Source organism: Zootoca vivipara, chromosome 16, assembly GCF_963506605.1.
Source record: "Zootoca vivipara chromosome 16, rZooViv1.1, whole genome shotgun sequence".
Taxonomy (NCBI): Eukaryota; Metazoa; Chordata; class Lepidosauria; order Squamata; family Lacertidae; genus Zootoca; species Zootoca vivipara.
The window spans coordinates 42,550,193-42,571,121 of record NC_083291.1 but is presented as its reverse complement, the minus strand read 5'-3'; the positions used below and the strand labels follow the sequence as shown (position 1 = coordinate 42,571,121).

The 20,929-nt window shown below is 49.6% G+C and overlaps 1 protein-coding gene across 3 annotated transcripts in view; it reads left to right on the top strand.

Moving 5' to 3' along the window:
* The window catches only part of S1PR2 (sphingosine-1-phosphate receptor 2), a 46,695-nt gene extending 33,120 nt beyond the window's left edge, over nt 1–13,575 (top strand). For all 3 annotated transcript variants that reach the window (XM_060269040.1, XM_060269038.1, XM_060269039.1), the window contains exon 3: nt 8,038–13,575. In XM_060269040.1, coding sequence (XP_060125023.1) covers nt 8,149–9,204 — 1,056 coding nt within the window. In that variant the 5' untranslated portion in view covers nt 8,038–8,148 and the 3' untranslated portion in view covers nt 9,205–13,575. The remainder of the gene's footprint in view (nt 1–8,037) is intronic.
* The last annotated feature ends 7,354 nt before the right edge of the window (nt 13,576–20,929 follow it).

Genomic DNA, 20,929 nt, shown 5'->3' with positions numbered 1-20,929 from the left:
TCTCCAGTTCCTCTGCCCAATCCTCTGCCTGTGGGCCCTCCTCCTCCTCCTCCCCCTCCCTCTCCGGGAAAGATCTGAGGTCGCGCCCGTAGTTGGCCTTAAAGGGCGACACCCCTGTGGAGACGTGCACTGCATTGTTGTAGGCAAATTCTGCCAGTGGCATGCGATCCACCCAGTCCGTTTGCCTCTGGCTGACGTAGCATCTCAGGTACTGCTGCAGAATGGCGTTGACCCTCTCCGCCTGTCCATTGGTCTGCGGGTGCCGAGCCGTCAACAAGCTGACCTCCACCTGCAGGAGGTTCATGAGCCGCCTCCAGAACCTGGAAACAAATTGGCGGCCTCGATCCGAAATAACTCTTAAAGGTAATCCATGCAGTCTGAATACGTGGTCAACAAACAGTTTGGCTGTCTCTTCTGCAGAGACCGCCCTGGCACACGGTATAAAATGGCACATTTTGGACATGAGGTCCACCACCACCAACACTGCGGTCTTGCCCCTGGACGACGGCAGGTCTGTGATGAAGTCCATGGACACTACTTCCCACGGCCTGTGCGGTGTGGCTAATGGCTCCAGCAACCCTGCTGGTGCTGCCCTGACCACCTTTGCTCGCTGGCAGGTGTCACAGCCCCTTACATAGTCCCGAACATCTTCCCGCACCCCTGGCCACCAGAAGTGTCTCATGACTAGGTGAGTGGTTTTGTCCCTTCCAAAATGACCCGCCGTCGGGTTGTCGTGCATCTGCTTGAGGACCTTACCTCTGAGCTGGTTGGTGGGCAGGTACAGGGCTCCCCTGTAAAAAAGCAACCCCCTCCTTTCCTCAAAGTCTTTTGCTTGCTCCCTCCCCCCTCGCAGCTCTCTGAAGATGCGGGTGGCAAACTCATCTGCTGTCGTTAGTGCTGTGAGTTCTGCCTCGCTCACCACTGCTGCTCCGCAGGAGCATGCTGATGGGGGGAAAATGTGCCGGGGTGCTGGTGGCAACTCCTCCTCCATGTACTCCGGCTTGCGGGAGAGGGCATCCGCCCTGACGTTCTGCTCCCCCGGTATGTAGTGGATGGAGAAGTTGAAGTGCGAGAAGAACTCTGCCCACCGTATCTGCCGCTGGTTGAGCACCCTGGCTGTTCTCCAGAACTCCAGGTTTTTGTGGTCTGTGCACACCTGAATGGGGTGCTTGGCGCCCACCAGGAAATGTCTCCAGTGTTTAAACGCAGAATGGATCGCGAGAAGTTCCTTATCAAACACCGTGTAGTTGCGTTCTGGCTGTGTCAGCTTTCTGGAGAAAAAGGCACAGGGTCTCCACTCTCTGTTGGCATCCAGTTGCAACGGGATCGCTCCCAAAGCCCTGTCTGAAGCGTCGGTTTCCACGCGTAGGGGCGCATCCTGCACCACGTGGAACAGGTTCTGGTCTGAAGCGAACACCCTCTTGAGGCTTTCGAACGCTGCTTGCGCCTCCTGTGTCCACCTGAACTTCTGCTTGCCTCTCAGGCAGGCAGTGATGGGAGCCGTAACCCGCGAGAAGTTCTTGATGAACTTCCTGTAGAAGTTGGCGAAGCCTAGTAGGCGTTGGGCATCTTTGCGCGTCCTGGGGCTGTGCCAGTCCAGGATGGCCTGCACCTTGTCCTTGTCCATCGCTAGCCCCTTGTCTGACAGTTTGTAGCCCAGGAAGTCCACCTCTTTGGTGTGAAACTTACACTTCTCCAGCTTCACATACAGGTGGTGCTCCTTCAGGCGCTGCAACACCTCCCTGACATCCTTTACATGCTGCACTGGGTCATTGGAGTATATAAGGATGTCATCTAGGAAGACCAAGCAGTTCTTGAAGAGGAGGGACCCCAGTACGTGATGCATGAAGGCCTGGAAGCATGCTGAGCCCCCTTGCAAACCGAAGGGCATCACCAGATATTCAAAAGAGCCCAGAGGCGTGAACATCGTGGTCTTCCACTCATCGCCTTCCCGGATTCTGATCAAGTTGTATGCCCCCCTCAGGTCAAGCTTGGTGAAGATCTTGCCCCTGCGTGCCACTGTCAGCAGATCGTCCACTCTGGGCATTGGGAAAGCCACCGGTTCTGTCATGTTGTTCAGCCGTCTAAAATCCACCACAAGACGGCGCTGTTGCGTGTCCTTCTTGTCCACCCAGAAGACCGGGCTGCCCCCCGCTGCCTTGCTTTCTCTGATGAACCCCCTCTTGAGGTTCTTGTCTATAAACGCACACAGATCCTCCAGCTCCTGATCTGACATGGAGTACAGCTTGGCTGGGGGTAGCGTGGCCCCCGGCACCAGGTTGATCTGGCAGTCAAACGACCTGTGCGGGGGTAGGTGGTCGGATTCCGCTTCACTGAAGACCTCCTGCAGGTCCCAGTACGGCTTGGGTATCGCCTCACCCCCCTTGACGTGCATGGTGGCCACCGTGGCTATTGGAGGCCCCTCCCCTGGTTGGTGCTGCATGCAATGTTCCAGACAAAAGTCCGATCCAAACGTGATGCATCTCTGGTGCCAACTGATGGAGGGGTCATGGCTCGCCAGCCAGCTCATGCCCAAGACGATGGGGGGGTCTGAGATGGTGGTGACGTTGAATGCCAGTGTCTCTGAGTGTCGTCCTACCGTCATTCTCATGGGGGGGGTCTGGTGGGTGATGGCCCCTCCCAGCAACTCCCTGCCGTCAATGGTGGAGACGTGTAGGGGAAAATCCAGCTGCAGAAGTTGGATCTGGTGCGCTTCTGCAAAGTTTCTCGAAAAGAAGTTGGCAGAGGCACCTGAGTCGATTAACGCGAGGACCGTCAGGGGATACCCATTAGGGAGCGTTAGCGTCACTTCTAGAACCACCCCTGCTCTGGGGGGGGGGGTGGCGCTGCTCCTCGCTGTGCGGGTGGGTGGGCTGGGGCTGCTGTTTGCCGATTGCGCCTGGCTGCTGCCCCTTGTCTCCTGCAGCCAGGCTGTCTCGTTTCCCTGCTGTGGTGCTGCGTCAGTGGGGGAGGGCACAACCGTTCCCGCCTTTCCTTGCCATTTCCTGCGATGTGGGCAGTCTCTGACGAGATGCTGAGGGGAGTTGCAGAGAAAGCAATTCCCGCCTCTTCCCTCCTTGCGTCTTGGCGCCGCTGGGGTTTGAAAAGCCCCCCCGCGCGCGCTATCAATTTGCATGGGTTCCTGGTCTTGGCTGGCCCCTGGCATGGCCTGAGATGGCTGTTGGGGGAGTGGCTTCTCCTGCGACCGTGAGAACCAAGCTCGCTTTGCGCGCATTGGCTGCTTGTCGTTCCATCGGGATTCCTGTCTCACCCCCACCGCCAGAGCCGCTTTGCTCAGCTGATCCATATTACTGGGCTTTGGACCTCTCGAGAGCTCATCTTTCACATCCTCATGCAACCCCAGGTAGAACGCCGCTTCCATCGGAGGCGAGTGCAGTTCCCACCTCAGTCTGTGCACCAGCATGGTGAATCTTGACCAATATTCGCGAATTGTCATTTTTCCTTGTCGTAAATTATGCAGTTCCTCTTGGTCTGGTCCATATGGTTATCAGACACATACATTGTTTTTGAAGCCCCTAAAAATAGTTTGACATCCTTCATGCAAGGATTTTTTGTCGCGATTAACGGTCTAAGCCACTCCCTGGCTGCCCCGGTAAGGTGTTCCACTATAAACGCTACTCTGTGCCCATCATCAGGGAACTCATCATGGTGCAGCTCAAGAGCATACACGATCTCAGTCTCAAAGCCATGATATTCCCTCGGGTCTCCATTGAACTTGCTTACTAGGGTCCCTGCTCTCCTTCCTGGCAGCACTTGGAGTTGGGCTCCCCCTCCTCCCTTGTTTTTCTCTGCATCCAGCTTGTTTTGGAGGTCCACCGCTACCGCCCTTAACTGCTGCTCTTTCTCCTGTAGCGCTCTCACCTGTTCCGCAAGGTGTTGTCTGTCCTCCTGGACCTTCTGCGTCTCTTCTTTAGCTGCCTTTAATTCTCCCTGTGCCTGCAACGCCAGTTGCTGCAGGTCCTGCTGGGCTTTCTCTGCGATCTGCCGCCATTTCTCCGCTTCTGGCGCGCTCATCCCGGCAACTCCCAAGTAGCCCAAAAAAAGATTCGGAGGTTCCTGTCACAGTGGCCGGAGCGGGCTACTTCAGAGTAACGACTCTACACAGCTCTGCATTTTATCTTTTATTGGTGCTGCGTATTTACAGTGCTGAAGGCAATGCTATTTACAAGGACACATCTTCTCAGCTTGAATCAGAGCCTCGGACACGACTTCCTGCTTCCCCACTGGAATCGGAACTCTCCCTGCTTTCCCCTGCGCTCGGGGATGGGCTTGAACTCAGGAGGGGAGGGACTTCGCGATATCCCCTGTCCCTCACAATAAGCTATTAAACATTAAAAGCTTCCCTAAACAGGGCTGCCTTCAGATGTCTCCTAAAAGTGTGGTAGTTGTTTTTCGCTTTGACATCTGGTGGGAGGGCATTCCGCAGGGCAGGTGCCGCTACCGAGAAGGCCCTCTGCCTGGTTCCCTGTAGCCTCGCTTCTTGCAGTGAGGAAACCACCAGAAGGCCCTCAGTGCTGGACCTCAGTGTCCGGGCAGAACAATGGGGGTGGAGACGCTCCTTCAGGTATACTGGACCGAGGCCGTTTAGGGCTTTAAAGGTCAGCACCAACACTTTTGAATTGTGCTTTTCTATCCTACAACAATCCCTGGTCAGCTATGAACTTTCTTTCCCCCTCCCGCGCCCCTGTACCTCCACTTTAAATTTCCTGTGCCTTAATGTGTACATACCGGTAACTACAGACCAGCCCTGCAATCCTTGTTTAAATGCTCATCTTTTCGAGCATAATCCCCTCCCATTCTAACAGGCAGTCTTTTCTTTGAGGCTGGTGCCTTCTTAAGAAGGTAAATCATTAATGATTTGGGGTAGAGACACGGCAGTGTGTTTGAGGGAAGCTATTTCCATCCCACCCCCACCTCCTGCCTTTCCGTGGGTGTGATGGGTGGCCTGCCCTGTCTTGCCCTCGGGCCAGACCTCTTAACTCCCAGAGACTTGTGCTGGAGAGGGAAGGTGGGGCACCCAACCTAATATTAAAGTGAAAGTTGAAGTGTGATATCTATTTAATTAAGAAGATAAACACTGTTACTTGAATACCTGTCTTGTTGCTCTGACAGTAATGCTACATTGTTAAGTAAGTGGAAGAACACCTTAATTGTTATATGGATGTTTCATTAAATGTAAGGATCTCATTACCACTGTCCTGTACATTCTACAAAAGCAAGTTGAAAAGATCAAAGCAATGAGTTATGAAAGCTGCGACTTGAACAGAAGCAGTGTTTGCCATGGTTCCTTGGCAGGGCCTGCCGATTGCTCCTTCTTTGCCGTTCTTCCCTTACAGCTAGCCAAGGCCTGACCTACCAAGCCAAATGTGGCCCACCAACCGTACATAGAGGTCAGGGGCTTGACCACCCTTGTTTTCATTTCTGTAGCTGCTGGCAGGTAGCTTAATAAGAGGCTCATCATTACCCTGATTGGAACTCTGTACATGGCTGATGGGCAGGGGTGGCCAACTCCCAAGAGACTGCGATCTACTCACAGAGTTAAAAACTGGCAGTGATCTACCCCCTTTTTGGGTTCAGGTCAAAAGTTGTTGAGCTTTTTTGAGGAAGGAGGAAGGCCCATTGGGGGGGCGGTTTCAGGCCAAAGTTGTTGTGTTTTTTCAGGGAGGAGGTAAAATTTTGAGCTTTTTTAAGGGGAGCCACAGTTGTTCAGCTTCTTTGGGGGGAGCCAATGATCTACCAGTGATCTACTGCAGACATCCAATGATCTACCGGTAGATCACGATCTACCTGTTGGACATGCCTGGGCTACACTATGTAGATCAAGTCTGCCTGCAGCTGTATGCCTGCAGCTGTTTGCATTCCCATTTAATTTGCGTAGTCCACCTGACATTATCCCCAAACATCACTGGCCTTGATACTTTCCCCTTCTAAAGTTGGGTTTACTCGACACAGGGGTAACCTGATAAATTAGGGGAAATCGGGCTCCAAACAGCTCTACTCATTGTCAGAGATTATTTGTTTTAGCATCATAGAATAATAGAATTGTAGAGTTGGGAAGGACTAGCCCACCCCCTGCAATGCAGGGATCTTTTGCCCAACATGGGGCTCATAACCCACAACCCTGAGATTAAGAGTGTCATGCTCTACTGACTGAGCTACCGTAGCTCAGGAATGAGTGGATTGATTGTCGTTTTCTGCTGCTCCCTTAACTGCTATTTCTTCTGTGCTTTCGTTTCCCCCCATCTGGTCTCATAACTCTTTCCAGGGCACTCCTGAATATAGGAATGTTTCCTTTTATTTTGATTCTCCAGTTCTGCACCAAACACAAAACTCAAAACTGTGCAACCAAACTTACATAAAATTTCTATGGTGAATATATTGAGCAGCCATGTGTGCTGAGAACTTACAATTAGAGATGGAAAGGCCTGGGGGAAAACTGAAAAAATTGAAAAACAACAACAATAGTTTTCCCCCGCCCCCGTTGTTTTTTTTTTCCAAATGGGAAAAAGTGGCTTTGGGGAAAAACGGGGGGAAACCTGGATTCCCCGCCCCACCCCATTTTTCCTGGTTTTTTCCAGGCCTTCCCATATCTACTTACAATAGCTTTCATTTCTTTTTCATCCTTCCAATTTATGCAAAATCAGAAAATAGCACAAACAAATTTGCAATTGCCTGACTGTGCACCATTGCACACATGTCCGGTTGTTATTTGGTTGTCACACGGTTTTGTGCTGTAATTTTCCCACTGTTTTCATAGGTTATACCATGTGATTAAATTTGGAGTGGTATCCTGGCATACAGTTCTTTAAAAGGTAAAGGTAAAGGGAGCCCTGAACATTGGGTCCAGTCGCGGACGACTCTGGGGTTGCGGCGCTCATCTTGCTTTATTGGCCGAGGGAGCCAGCGCACAGCTTCCAGGTCATAGAATCATAGAGTTGGAAGAGACCACAAGGGCCATCCAGTCCAACCCTATGCCAAGCAGGAAACGCCATCAAAGCATTCTTGACATATGCCTGTCAAGCCTCTGCTTAAAGACCTCCAAAGAAGGAGACTCCACCACACTCCTTGGCAGCAAATTCCACTGCCGAACAGCTCTTACTGTCAGAAAGTTCTTCCTAATGCTTAGGTGGAATCAGCCTGTTTTTACATGAGTAGAATGTGTCCTTTTATTTAAAATGTATCTCTGGGTTATTTGTGGGGCATAGGAATTTGTTCATTTCCCCCCAAAAAATATAATCCGGCCCCCCACAAGGTCTGAGGGACAGTGGACTGGCCCCCTGCTGAAAACAGTTGCTGACCCCTGGCTTAGGCTCTGTGGTTTAGACCACAGCGCCACCCACGTCCCTATACTGTATACAGTTCTTTACTTCCATTTTAATGGGGAACAGAAGCATGTCCATGCGTAAAGGATGGTGACATGTCCAATGGCACCCCCTGTTGTGTGGCACCATGCCCACTAGTGCAAATGAAATTTAGTGCAACATGGCAGTATATCAATTTTAAAAAACAAAAACGGTTCCATAATGCAACAGGCAAAAGGAATGCTAGCAACCAGGACGCTTTTTTTCTATCTCCATTAGTAAAAAGTTGAAGCAGGAGGGGGGAATCTGCAGCCCTCCAGATGTTGCTGGACTACAACTCCTATCATCCCTGGCCATTGGCCATGTTGGCTTGGGCTGGTGGGAGTTAGAATCCAGCAATACCTGGGGGTTTTTTTGTCTCTGGGGGCTAAAGACTTTTGCTTTCATTTTTAGAAGGGAGGAAGGAAACGAAAACAGAAAGGAAAACTGCACTCTTGCAGTCAATTCACACCCAAACACTCCCTGCAGGTCATGGCCCTGTAAATGGAAGGCCAAGACATTGAAGACTAGTACAGTACAGTACTTCTGATACACATGCCTCTCTAACAGGGTAAGGCTATATTTCACATTGCATTCCCACCACCAACACCACACTCCTTGTTCTTTGTTCTAAGCTCCTAACCCTGTTAATTTTATGTGTTTTCATCAACCCCAGGCTTCTGCAAGTCCCTTCGGAATGAACACATTCTCACTGTGGTCTTGCCTTGATGCCCTCTAATACAGACGTCCGAGAGTGGGCACAAGTGTAACCTGTTGTTGGAGAGCCATGGGGAACACCTTCGACTCCTACTTCAACAAGCAAAAGATTGTGGAGCACTACAACTTCACCAAGGATAGGCTGGAGAAAGATGATGACCCTTCACTGTCAAGCGGCTCTGTTGCTATCATTGTGCTTTGCTGCTTTATAATCCTGGAGAACCTGCTGGTGCTCATGTCCGTCTGGAGGAACAAGAAGTTCCACTCGGCCATGTTCATCTTCATTGGCAACCTGGCCTTTTCAGACCTGCTGGCTGGCTCAGCCTTCATAGCCAACGTTGTACTCTCAGGCCCAGCCACTTTCCACCTCACCCCACTGCTGTGGTTCGTGCGAGAGGGCACAGCCTTTGCTACCTTGGCAGCCTCAGTCTTCAGCCTGCTGGCCATTGCCATAGAGCGGCATGTGGCCATCACAAAGGTGAAGGTCTACAGTAGCGACAAGAACTGCCGTATGGTACTTCTGATTGGCGCTTGCTGGGTGATCGCGGCAGCCATTGGGGGGCTGCCCATCCTTGGCTGGAACTGCATACATGACCTTCACAAGTGCTCCACTGTCCTACCGTTTTACTCCAAACACTACATTGTCTTTGTGGTCACCATCTTCACCGCCATTCTCTTCTCCATTGTGGTCCTCTATGTCCGTATCTATCGCATCGTCCGCTCCAGCCATGCGGAGATGGCTGGCTCCCAGACTATAGCCTTGCTCAGGACAGTCACTTTTGTCCTGGGGGCCTTCATCATCTGCTGGCTCCCTGCCTTCATCATCCTCTCAATAGATGCTTCATGTGCCATAAAGTCTTGCCCCATCCTTTTCCAGTCAAAATATTTCTTTGCCTTTGCTACCCTCAATTCAGCCATCAACCCTCTCATCTACACCCTCCGCAGCAAGGACATGAGGAAGGAGTTCCTGCGAGTACTCTGCTGCTGGGGGATGATGGGGCGGGGGAAGCCTTCAGAGCGTTGCATGATTCCCCTCCGTAGTTCCAGTTCCTTGGAACGGTGCACCCAAAAGCAGGACAATCCTACTGCGCCTTTCATGAAGAAGGAACATTCCACATTTGTATGAAAAAACTCAAGGAAGGGAACTATGGGGTAAATGATGAAAGAAAGGGGAGTGGCTTGGACCTAAGTGAGCGGTACAAAGGCGATGTGGTACATGGGATGCTAACCTCCTCGTGGCCAAATCAACCTCCCTTTGACATAGGTGGAGGTGTCCGTTTGTTCACTAGACCTGCACAGTATTAGAACGTTCTGTTAGTGTGTGTGAGAGAGAGGGGGGGAGGGAGGGAGGGAGAGAAGGAGAGGGGAGAGAGAGAGAGAGAGACTGAATGACTTGAAGTGACAGTTTGCTTTGGTACAGTTCTGCTCCTTTACTAAAAGGTGCACTGCCTGTTTTGTACACCCAGAGTTCCTTCTGTCCTGCACCTCAGAGCATGCTTTTATGACTTCCCCCTTCCCAAAGCATTCACTCCTTTCCAAGGAAGTAGCAACCAGTCACTCAAATCTGCTTTGTTCTCTTTGCCTTGGTCCTAATATGGCCATAGAGCAGCCAAGGAGCTTCCTTGAGTGACTGGAGGTGAAAACAGATGCAAAACATTTTTGGAACAACAAGGGCACTTTGATAGTTCTGTTGCTGCCTGCAGTGCAAGTGTGTGTGTGTGTGTGTGTGTGTGTGTGTGTGTGTGTGTGTGTGTCTCCTGCTCTGGGCTCTGCTCAAACTGGTTTTGCAAGTTTTCTGTGCATTTCAAGTTGAGCCAGGAAAAGGCCAATTCTTCCCTTCACAGAATCATAGAATTGTAGCATTGAAAGGGACCCCAAAGGTCATTTAGTCAAATCCAGAGATGCATGTGTGGCTGGTATGAGTGCATGTTGGCTAGAGTAAAGCCAAGCTGTGTGCTCTCTCCATCACTTATGATCCCTCATGATTACTGCACCACCCCCACCCTTGGTGAGGTGAAGGATGTGCATAAATGCATATAGAGCTCTCAGGTTGGGGGAGTCGTATGAAACTGTGCTATCCTATGCTCACACTTTACATTCATATGTGTGTGTATATACACGTACACACACACAAATATATATTATTTTTAGCATGGCTTATTAAGCAGAGTGCATTCAGTCTCTCCCATTCTTAAAGTGGTTTTTTTTTTTGCAAAGAAGAGCAAAAAAATCATTGCAGCCTTGCCTTGCTGACTTAAGATTGAGGAGAGAGTCACAGGGCAGTTATAAGGGGGGAATCGTGCTGGAAATAAATACAGTGCCCCTCTTCCAGGGCTGTAGCTTGGTGGGAGCAACCCTGTGAGCCACTTCCAGTTAGGAGACAATACTGAGCTAGATGAACAGTGGTCAGATTCCAAATAAGGCAGTTTCCTGTGTCCAGCTTGGATAGGAGGGGCATCAACAGCTGCAGTCGCCTTGGTAGTTGGCAGAGGTGGGGGGGGGGCGGAACAGGGGGCTGGGCAAAAGCCAGAGAACTGGGTGTTTCAAATTTTGTACCTCATTTGAAGGGCAACCCATGCCAGCATGTGGATAAGGGCTCCTCTTTTGATGTCTATTTAAATTGCAGAACAGTTTCCCACTGGATTGTATTCCATGACAATTAGCAGAAGAGGCTTCCATCTGGATTTTCCCCTCCAGGATGGCTCAGAACAATTTAAAACAAACTGCAGCCTAGGGAGACAGGCTTAAGGGGTGTGCCAAGGCAGCATTGAGGGGAAAGTTGCTTCTATGATCATTAGGAACAGTGTGGTGCATGTCTACTCAGAAGTAAGTCCTGCTGAGTTCAGTTTAAATTACTCCCGGGGAAGTGTGTGTAGGATGGATGGCTGGTTTGACAGACTTGGCTTCATCCCGTTGAGTCATCAGAATCAAGAGCCCTCTTTCCTCCAGCACTGCATGTGAGTGTTGGAAGGCTAGATTTGCACACAGATGCAGCCACCCTCAGGATGCGTTCCCAACCTGTAATACCAGTCGACAACAGGAGGCCCTTGACTCCCAGCCCCTCTGCAAAAGTTCTTCTGTAGTGTGGGAACAAATGTGTGGGTTTGGGGGAGGTGGGTTTGTGAGGCTGGGGGCATTGCTAAGGAAGGGGTGAAAAGAAGAGAGGTGTGTGAGGGCTATTCCTTCAAGGAAAGAGCCAGGTGTGGGTGGGTGTCCTGCCTACAGCTGCTGCAGGTGGAAACATGATTCACCCAGTATGATGTGCAGGGACATGCCATTGAGAATGAGGAGGGTGTTTTTATGAATGGGAATGAGATGCAGGCGTGGGAATCATGTCCCTCCTCAAGCACAGGTGATGCAGCCCAGAGGCTGGAGGGGGTGGGAGATTGCTTTAAATAATGCACCCTCCTCTTCGCTGCCTTCACCTCCTCAGAACAACGTTTTGTAGGAATAAAATAAGCCTGTCTGGTACTCTTTTTAAAAATCGTTTTCCTGGCTAAAAACCAAGCAAAACTTTAAAGAGTGTTGATTCTTGGTTTAACATGGCTGCTGGTTCTAAACAAGAACCCATAGAAATGTAAGAATTGCTTATGGAGTGGGGAGTGGGGAACTGCAGTGTAAGGGTCTGTTAATGGGCAGTTGTGCACCCTGTCAAATGTTGCCCATAAAGACCTTGACGCACAAATCAGGACATATCTGACTCAGGGCTATTTCATCAGAATATGTGAATTGGGATTTCTTTAGTTGGATGGTAGCTAGCCAGCTAAGTCCATCCACCTCAAACAGAGCCCTTAGGATATTTTTAGCCCTGGCCCTTCTGCAGTTATAAATTTAAGCACTGAAAGGTGCAGATACCAGGCACATGGCAAAGCATGCAGAGGATGGGTGAAATTACAAATACTTTCACCCATGTGCATGTATATAGTAAGCCACTATGGTTTACCCTCCTGTGCAGGTAAGAACCTAAGCAAACTGAAGGGAGTGGTGGGTTTTGTTTTGTTTTTTTGGTAATGTCAAATCACAGTGCAAGCCTGTGCACATCTATTCAACAGCAAGTTGAGCTGAATAAGACTTACTCCCAGATAAGTGTGTGTAGGTTTGACGCCTGTGAAGCATATGTGTGCTTGCACTGCTTGTTGTAACAATGAAGTATTGCATGTGTGTGCACACACAACCTCTGTGTGCAAGTGCCAGTAGATGTGGATGTGTGTAAGTTGCCTGGCTGCAAGGTATTTCTTGAGTTGTAATTTTGAAATCTGCATTGACACAGGTCTATGGCCTGTGTCCACGCACTCCAAGCCAGTGACGTGTGCATTTAGGCTGGTGCCTATGCTTGTTCGTTTTGTTTTGTTTTGTGTGAATGGAGCTGGAGTGCTGCTCTCCTCCAGCAATAGCATGGAACCACTGGAACACTTGTGTGCATGTTCTGTGATGCCATGCAGAACCTCACTGGCTCTCTGTTCCCTGTGTCTGGTTTTCTTGTACTTGCTTATATCTCTCTCTTCTCTTGAGCCCTTGGCTGCTTTCAAGAGGAGACAGCTACATGGTGCTTAAGTGTATTCTTCTGCCTCTGGAGAGTGGGGGCCATCCCACCTCTGCTTCAAGCACTTATCACAAGCTACTGCAAGCAAATGAAGGGCAAAGAGAGCAGAAAAATTTTATCATCCCCGCCCCCCCCAAGAGAGTTTTGGGTGGCAATGTTTCGTAGGATTATTGCCTTTACTGTGAGCGTTCTTCCCACTGTTCAGAGGTTTTGCAGGATTTTGTAGAACTTCAAAAACCTTGTTTAATTGGAGACAACACTGGGGCAAAAGAATGGCATGTTTGTGTGTTTGTGTACAACATGCACACACAAAATGGCTCTACCCTACTACTTTCATTTCTCTTAAGAACTATTGTTTGTCCTCACTTCTGGAAACAGTCAATCCACTCCCTGCTCCCACATCCAAATGCATCAAGCCCATGCTTAGTGGCCACCCCTCCCCGTTCCCCCATCACTTCATGACACCGCTGTAAGTAGTGACAGTTTCAGGATAGGCTGTAGCTGGGCATTTTAGCACTGGGTGAGGCCTTGGAGATCTTTCAATAGACTTTTCAGCACCCTCACTAAATTGCAATTGCAAGGATTCTGTGGAGGAATCAATGACCTTTAAAAATATATGAAGCTGGCAATACATTTTGTTGTACAAAGTGAATCTAGTGTAGGAAAACACTGGGTCAGTCATTGGAAGGATTCTAGAGGCAGAAGTGAACTGTTGCAATCTCTCTCTCTCTCTCTCTCTCTCTCTCTCTCTCTCTCTCTCTCTCTCACACACACACACACACACACACACACACACACACACACCAAAGGGTACGGTCTTGACTATTCAATCCTACTATCCTTTCCCGAACAGAATCTTGTCTGTGGAAACACTAACGGGGGGGGGGGGGGTGTTTTTTAAACATTATTCTCCCTTTTAATGGAGATTTGTATGTATTAAACTACTTGCTTCTACAGTTGTCCTTTGTGCATTTTCCCCTTGCCCATACTATCTGAGGATGTGAACATTTGCAAAAACACTTGAGGGCTGACCCTCTTTGGTTTTTACCCTGGGGGAAAAATAATCATTCGGAGCCTCTGCTCTGAATAGAATCATAAAAGCTTCCAGGTTCTGACCACCTCTTCCCTGCCCTAGACCTCCCAAGGCTTATACAGGAAGGGACAATGATTTTTTCCCACATAGTATGTTTAATATGCATCTTTATGGCATTTGCACTATGGGAATGTTAATGTGAGACAAATTACAGAAGCTATTCAATGTAAATTTTGCATTTGCATATGAAAGAAGTGGTGAAGCCTAGTAGCTAAGAGTGTACTTTGAAGGAAGAGTACCGGTATACATAAATCAAAGATGGAGAATGTGTAACTCTTCAGATGCTGCTGGACTAAAATTCCTATAATCCCCTTGGTTTTCCTTGCATGGCTGAGGCTGATGGAATTTGGAGATCTGCAGGATCAGAAGAGCCGCAGGTTTCTCATTCCTATTGTAGGAGCCACTGATATCCCTCATGCTCAGTCTACCCTTTGGACTTCACTCACTAGGATCCGTTGAATCCATAATGCATGAGGTCTCTTCCCTTATGTACATTTTACCTGCTTTTTCTTAAAGGAGTTGTCACAATTAATGTATAGTCCCATGGACAGCTCCTTAAGAGTGGGCCCCCCACTCCTAAAAATGCCTCTGTTTCCACATTGGAAAGAGTACCCAAGTGGGCAGCATAAGGGAATTTGCAGCTCTCTCATCTCAAGGCTGTGCTGACTATGGCTGATGGAAGTTGTAGTCCAACAAAACATCTGGACAGCACCAGGTTGGGAAAGGTTGACCTGCTAGTGAAAAGACTGTTCTCTCTGTGAATCTCCAGCTCACGGTTGACAACACTTTTGCTTTCTGGGACTCCAGGCCTATTCTGTAATGAATGCTTTATTTCCATGCATTTCATCCAACTCAATGTTGTGGATGGAACGGGACCATAGTCCACATTATGAGGCTTTGCCCAGCCTTGCTGGAGCAAATCTTACTGCTGCTTTTCCTCCAATCCATTCTAGCAAAGAGGAAAGGGCAGTGTGTATTTCTTTGTTCCAGCCCCTGGCCTCCTTGATTCCCTCCAATCCTTCTGTGGGGTAGGGAAGGGAAGGAAATATTCATCCATGTATCAGTTTGCAGCTGAAATACAGCAATAGCTGGGAGACAAACACACACACACCCCACTTTGGCCCTGCACACGCGCGCACATACACACACACACACATTGTCTGACAGGGGCTATGGGAGCCAAGCCCTTTCACATCTAGGGGGACAGAATGATTATACAGTGGTGCTTCGACTTACGAATTTAATTGGTTCCGAAGGCACCTTCGTAAGTCGAAAAATTCATAAGTCGAAAAATGCCATTGGAAATGCGATTTCCCATAGGAATGCATTGGAAACGGAATAATTTGTAAGTCGAAGCAACCCCATCTAAAAATTTGTAAGTCGAAAAATCCCTGCAATTCCCCCCCCCCCCTGGCTTAACAACCCAGCCAAATTTGAATCAAAGTGCTGATAAAATGGCAAAAGAAGACAGCAAGAGAGAATTCAATACTTTAGGCGCCAGGCAAAAATGTTCTTTTTTTCACCAGGCCTTTGGTTGATTTGATTGACATCCTATGCCCTTTTTAAAAATGTAGGGGGTTATTGGGCTGTTGTTTTTATTTTGATAAATATATATTTGATAATATATATATTGTGGTTTTATATTTTTATTTTGTTCTGTGAACCATCCTGAGACCTCCGGGTATAGGGCAGTATATAAATCCAATAAATAAATTAAATAAATCAACAAACCTAGAAGTGGGTGGGTTGGGGTCCAGCAAGATACCCTGGTACACTGCCAGATGTTATCTACACAACTGAGTTTTTGAACATAGAACCTTCACATCTGTTGTTGCTAAGTAGGGATGTGGAAGAAATGAAATGTTCACAATCAAAGGTGAACATGCTTAATTTTTCCAACATTGCAAATCTAACCTTATTACCCATGTCCATCCCACTGTCTCCCCTCGTGCCTAATTTGCACTTTCTGAAACAATACACAGGCAGAAGCAAAGCTAGCTTTTGAAATTCATACTTCTCTTAATTTTGCAATGCAGTTTTCCAGCCATGTAGTGGATGAAAATTCACACAGCATAGTAAAGTGTAAATGAAAATGTATATATTAGTGAAAATAACACACGGAATTGTGTTGCTTTGCAACACTGTGCACATGTGCACTAACATGGTGCTTTTTTAAAAAAATAATGTACTCTTTTTTGACATACCAGATTTGCAGAAAACAGTGAGTTGCATTTGAATGTTTTTAAAAAGTATGTCACCAGCAGCCCACTGAGGAGTGCCTCACCAAATGGAAGTAGGGGGTGTAGTGATGGATGGTCAGGACACAGTGGGACCAGTCACAGGGATGAGCTGTGACACGGTGGGACCAGTCACAAGGTGGGGGGAGAAGGAGGCGTGATACGGCATGGGTCTGCACAGGGTGGGGGAAATCACAGGGATGAGCCACAGCAACGCGTGGCAGGGCCAGCTAGTTATTAATAAAATACAGGCCAGATTTCCCAGGCTTCCTTTCAAGCCCCTCCACCTCCTCTATCTTACTGAGCTCATCCCACTGGGAAAACAAGGTCCTCTGTCTTCAGCATAGTGAGGCCAAGAGCTACTGAGAGCTCAGACCCGAAAGAGAAACATTCCCAAGGAAGCTGGCGGGGTCAGTGCCTCCTCTGTGGCTGCACAGGCCACAGTTGGCTTGGGTGGGTGAGGGAAGCATGTTTTTCTTTTGCAAACCAGCATCTGCAATTGATTTGCTTGACTCTGTGTGCACAGATGACCACAGAAGCCACAAAACACAGTGCAAGAGCCACCATCTATTTGATATACCATTCTTACATATTTAGTATGAAATTCTCAAAGTGGGGAGTGCACGCTAAGCTGCAGTGTGTAACGATAAAATAAGATTGTAAAATAATGCAAACAAAATAGGTCATTAATACCTTCTTGCTGCCCTGCAGTAACTCAAGACTCTGTTCTTGCGATTTCACAAATGATTATCCTTCTCCTAGTTCAGCCACCATTCCCCATCTCCCAAAGACCATAAACTATCAATCTCAGAACTTTCACTGGGCTAGGAGACCAGGGATGGGGAAACAGTTGCCCTCCAGATGTTGCTGGACTCCATTTCCCTTCTGCCCCAATGAGCACATTTGACATCACTAAAACATCCGCAGGGCCGCTCCCATCCATTTTAATGATATATCAAAATCTGCATATCATCTGAGGTGGGCTGCCTTGCCCTGCTTAATCCCTTCTCGGATATTACAGCTTCCATTTAGTGGGGGAAAGCGGGGGGGGGGATAAGTCATAAACACTTTCACATGGGGTGATAAGAGGGGGAAGATGCTCAGGGCATTTGCCCTAATTGCCCAGAAAGCGCCTGCCTTTCAGTGTTCTAGCCAATTAGTGCAAAGGCACAATAGCATAACTGGCAAGCATGGGAAGAAGTAAAAGCCTGCTAAATTTCCATCCGCTCATGGATAGCATTATCCTCTGTGAATGTGACTTCCTCCTCTTGTGAGTTGGTGGCCATCACTGCCTTTCGAGGAAGTGGATTCCGTAGGCTAAGCATGTGCTAGGTGAAGAAATACTTCCTCTTTTCGTAGGGTTGCCATACGTCTGGTTTCCCCGGGATAGGTCGTCTTTTACAGTGTTGAAATTTGAGTCTGTGGGGAAATTTAGAATTTGGTCAAATGTTGGGGGGGGGCAGCAAAGGCAGCAAGTGGCAGCAGCGGAGGACATGAGCCAGCTGCCTTAGCTGCCCCTCCTCTGCCTCCTCTTCCCTGTCCTCAGTCGGAGCAATGCTTCCCCCTCCCCCTCCTCATAATAAATGCTTCCTGGGTCTGTGCTTGAGTGGTTCCCCCCTTTCCTTGACTGGTGGGTGTGGGCAGCTCTTGTTGGATCTCCTGGCTTTGCCCAAGAAAGGGGGGGCAACTTTCCAATTTTCACTCCCCACCTCCTGAGGGAAGAAAAGGGAAGTGTCGTCCTGTCAGGCAGCTGAGGTTTACAAATCTCCACCCCACTCTCTCCTACCCACTGGGAGACTGGGAGGGTCGTGGCGCCACCTTCCCAACCAAATCCACACACCGAGAAGAGGCCCATAAGAAATGGGAAAGAGAGAGCTGCTGGCAGATCTCTCCCACACACACACAGTTGAAGAAACCCACTTGAATCATGACCCTCTTTAAATCTGAAAGTGACAGACCATGAGGTATTTGTTTATATTTGTTTATATTTGTTTATATTTATAGCAGGGCTGTCTTAAGCATATCCGGCGCCGTGGTGCAAAGATCCCTCTGGCAACCCCCACTTCCCAGAGTTGACCTTTTTTTATGGCTGGAGGAGGCGGGCAGTGGCTGGAGGGCGGCTCCTCTGGCAGGGAAGAGGCAGAGGCTGGACGCAGTGCCTCCTGGCTCAGCTGGCCACTTCGTGCCGTGGTGGCCATGGCAAGCAGCACACCAAGTGAGCGGGCCTGCGCCGAGTGAGCAAGGGCGCGTGTGCCACTCCCGACAAACGGCGGCTTGGTTTTTTCCCTTTTAGCCTTCTATTGCCCCGCAGAATCCAGCGCCTGCAGGCTAAAAGGGAAAAAACCAAGCCGGCGCTCGGTGGAACCGGGCACGCTCCCTAGCTCACTCAGCGCGCTTGTTCAGTGTTCCCCGGACTCGCCTGGCGCCCTCCAGAACTTGGAGCCCATGCGCCCCACACCACTAGCCTCAATGGGTAAGACGGGCCAGATTTATAGCGGTATTTAAAATGAGAATCCTCATAAATCCCTAGTTAAACATAGAAGTCAGTGAATGTGTCCTCCTTTTTGCTTTGTAGTCAAACAACTTGGAACCTGAACGCTACAAACCTGGAAGTGTTCAGGTTTGCAAACTTTTTTCAGAAGCATGCTCTATTTTGAGGGCCACACTTCCAATTTGAGTGCCACATGTCGGTGGTTGTAACCAGCAGTTGTAACGGTCAGGCCAAGGAAGAACAGAAACCACCCCCCTCGCTCACGCCGCCCGAGAATTGAAAGCTTCCCCTCGTTGCCCTTTCGGCTGCCCTCTGCCCTGCTCACTGCGTCCTGTCAGGGCAAGGGAAAGGATGCCCAGTGGTGCCTTGTCCCAGGCCAGCCCCAGGGCTGAGTGAGGGAAGGCCAGGCCGGGCAGCAAGCAAGGGGTTGATGCCCCTCCCCAGCGCTGCGTTCCTCCACCGCTGCCACTGCAGCAGCAACCACCCCCGGTGGCTCCCGCTGCCACTGCCCTCCTCCGGTTCCAAGTGTCACCCGCAGCCAGTGCTCCAGGTCCCAGCACTGACAGCTGCTGCTTCTCCTCACAGGGTGCGGGACGACGTGGACAGGATTTGGGGGGGGGGAGAGAGCTGCTTGGGGGGGGAGAGAAAGTTCTGGCTTGGGGAGGGGAGAGAGAGAGAAGTCAACTGGCTCCTCAGAGAGAGAACTTTTGCCTCCCTTTGCTTCCCCCCCCTTAAACTCCCCCTCCCATGTCCAGTTAGCAACTAACACACATGCACCCTGGACGCACTCCTCGTTCCTCCAATGACAGTGGGTAGATCACTGCCAGGTTTTTATACTGGGTAGTAGATTGCAGCCTATTTGAAGTTGGACATGCCTGGTTTATTGCTTCCATTTTATGGATCAATGGTCTTGTTAGAGAGTAAAATTCATGTTAAATTGCTGATTAAGGGGTGGTTTTTAAAAGTCTGGAACAGATTAATCTATTTTGCATTACTTTCCTCTTCCTCCTCCCAGGAAGGGTCAGGATGGGAAGGCGGTCTCCACCACTCCTCCTCCTCAGCCCAGACCATGACACCAGAAGATGAATGGGGAGAATTCTGCATCGAGGTGACCCACTGGCCACTCCCTCCACACACGCCGGAGAGGGTGTGATCCGTCGCCAAGTGCACGGCAGCGTCTGTGGCACAGAGTGGGGGCTGAGGCAGAGTCTCCAGAAGCATTACGCTGTGGGCTGGGGACAGGTCAGCTTTAATGCCCGGCAATGGCAGATGGCTTAGGGCATCTGTGTGGCCCAGGCTCTTTCTGGGACGGTGGTGCACCCCATAGTCATATGCATTGAGACAGATGGACCACCTCAGCATCCTTGGGGACAGGATCTGGGGCATCTGATGATCAAGAGCAAAGAGGCCCAGCAGAGGCTTGTGGTCAGTCACAATTGTGGATGGAACTTATTAATACCACCACAACAGCCAGGGCCTCCTTGTTGATCTGGGTGTAATTGCATTCCGTTGACGACGAGGTCCTGGAGTAGAATGCAATGGGGGCCTCTCCTCCCCCCATCTGGCAGTTAGTGGCTGAGGACTGCCCTGATCCCTTATGGGAGGTGTCACAGGCAAGCACAACAGGCTGGCTTAGTCTCATTGAAATGGGTAAGAATGCTGTCAGAGGGGAGCAGGTTTTTGACAGCATTGAAAGCAGTGTCCTGAGTGGGCCACAGATCCAAGGAACTCTCTTGTCCAAGAGCTGGTGTAGCAGCTCCACATTTGCTGCCTTATGCGGAAGAAAGGAATGATAGAAGTTCAACAGGCCCAGGAAGGACTGCAATTCTTGCTTGGCATGTGGCGGTGGCCTCATCCTTTGCTGGTGTGGGGTGGATGCCATCAGCATCAATCAGGAACCAGAGAAACTTGGGTTCCTTGGCACTTTTATTTCTTCACCTTTAGGCCGGCATCTTGTAAATGGCGGAAGACCTCTTGAAGATGGCCCACAAACTCTGCCTCAGGACTCCCACCACCCCACCCCACCCCATTCTTCCCACATGCCCAGTACTGGGCATCACGGAAACAACTTTACTGGCATTCATGTGGGCCTCTGCAACTGGTGCAAATACCCCTGGCACTTTTCAGTTGGCCAAAACACTTGGACGAGCTGAGGCGCAGTCTCAGGACCTCCTCACTGACCACAATCTCCTCTGAGTTCATAGCCTTGGCCTTCTGTTTGGCGAATCTCTCTTGTCATCCTGTCAGCTATCTCCGCTGTGAAGGCCTTGTCTAAGACAATCTGAAACATCAGGTCCTTCCTGGCAAAAAGGCGCCACTGTAGTTTCTTGTCCCTCAGGCCACACATGAGATGGTCATGGAGCATTATCTCCAGATTGCTGAAGTTGCAGTAGTGGGTGGCCTACTGCAAGGCCGCGACAAAGGCCCCAATGGTTTCACCTGAGGCCTGGTCTCATTTATAGAAGGTGTGGCAGGCTATCTCTGAAG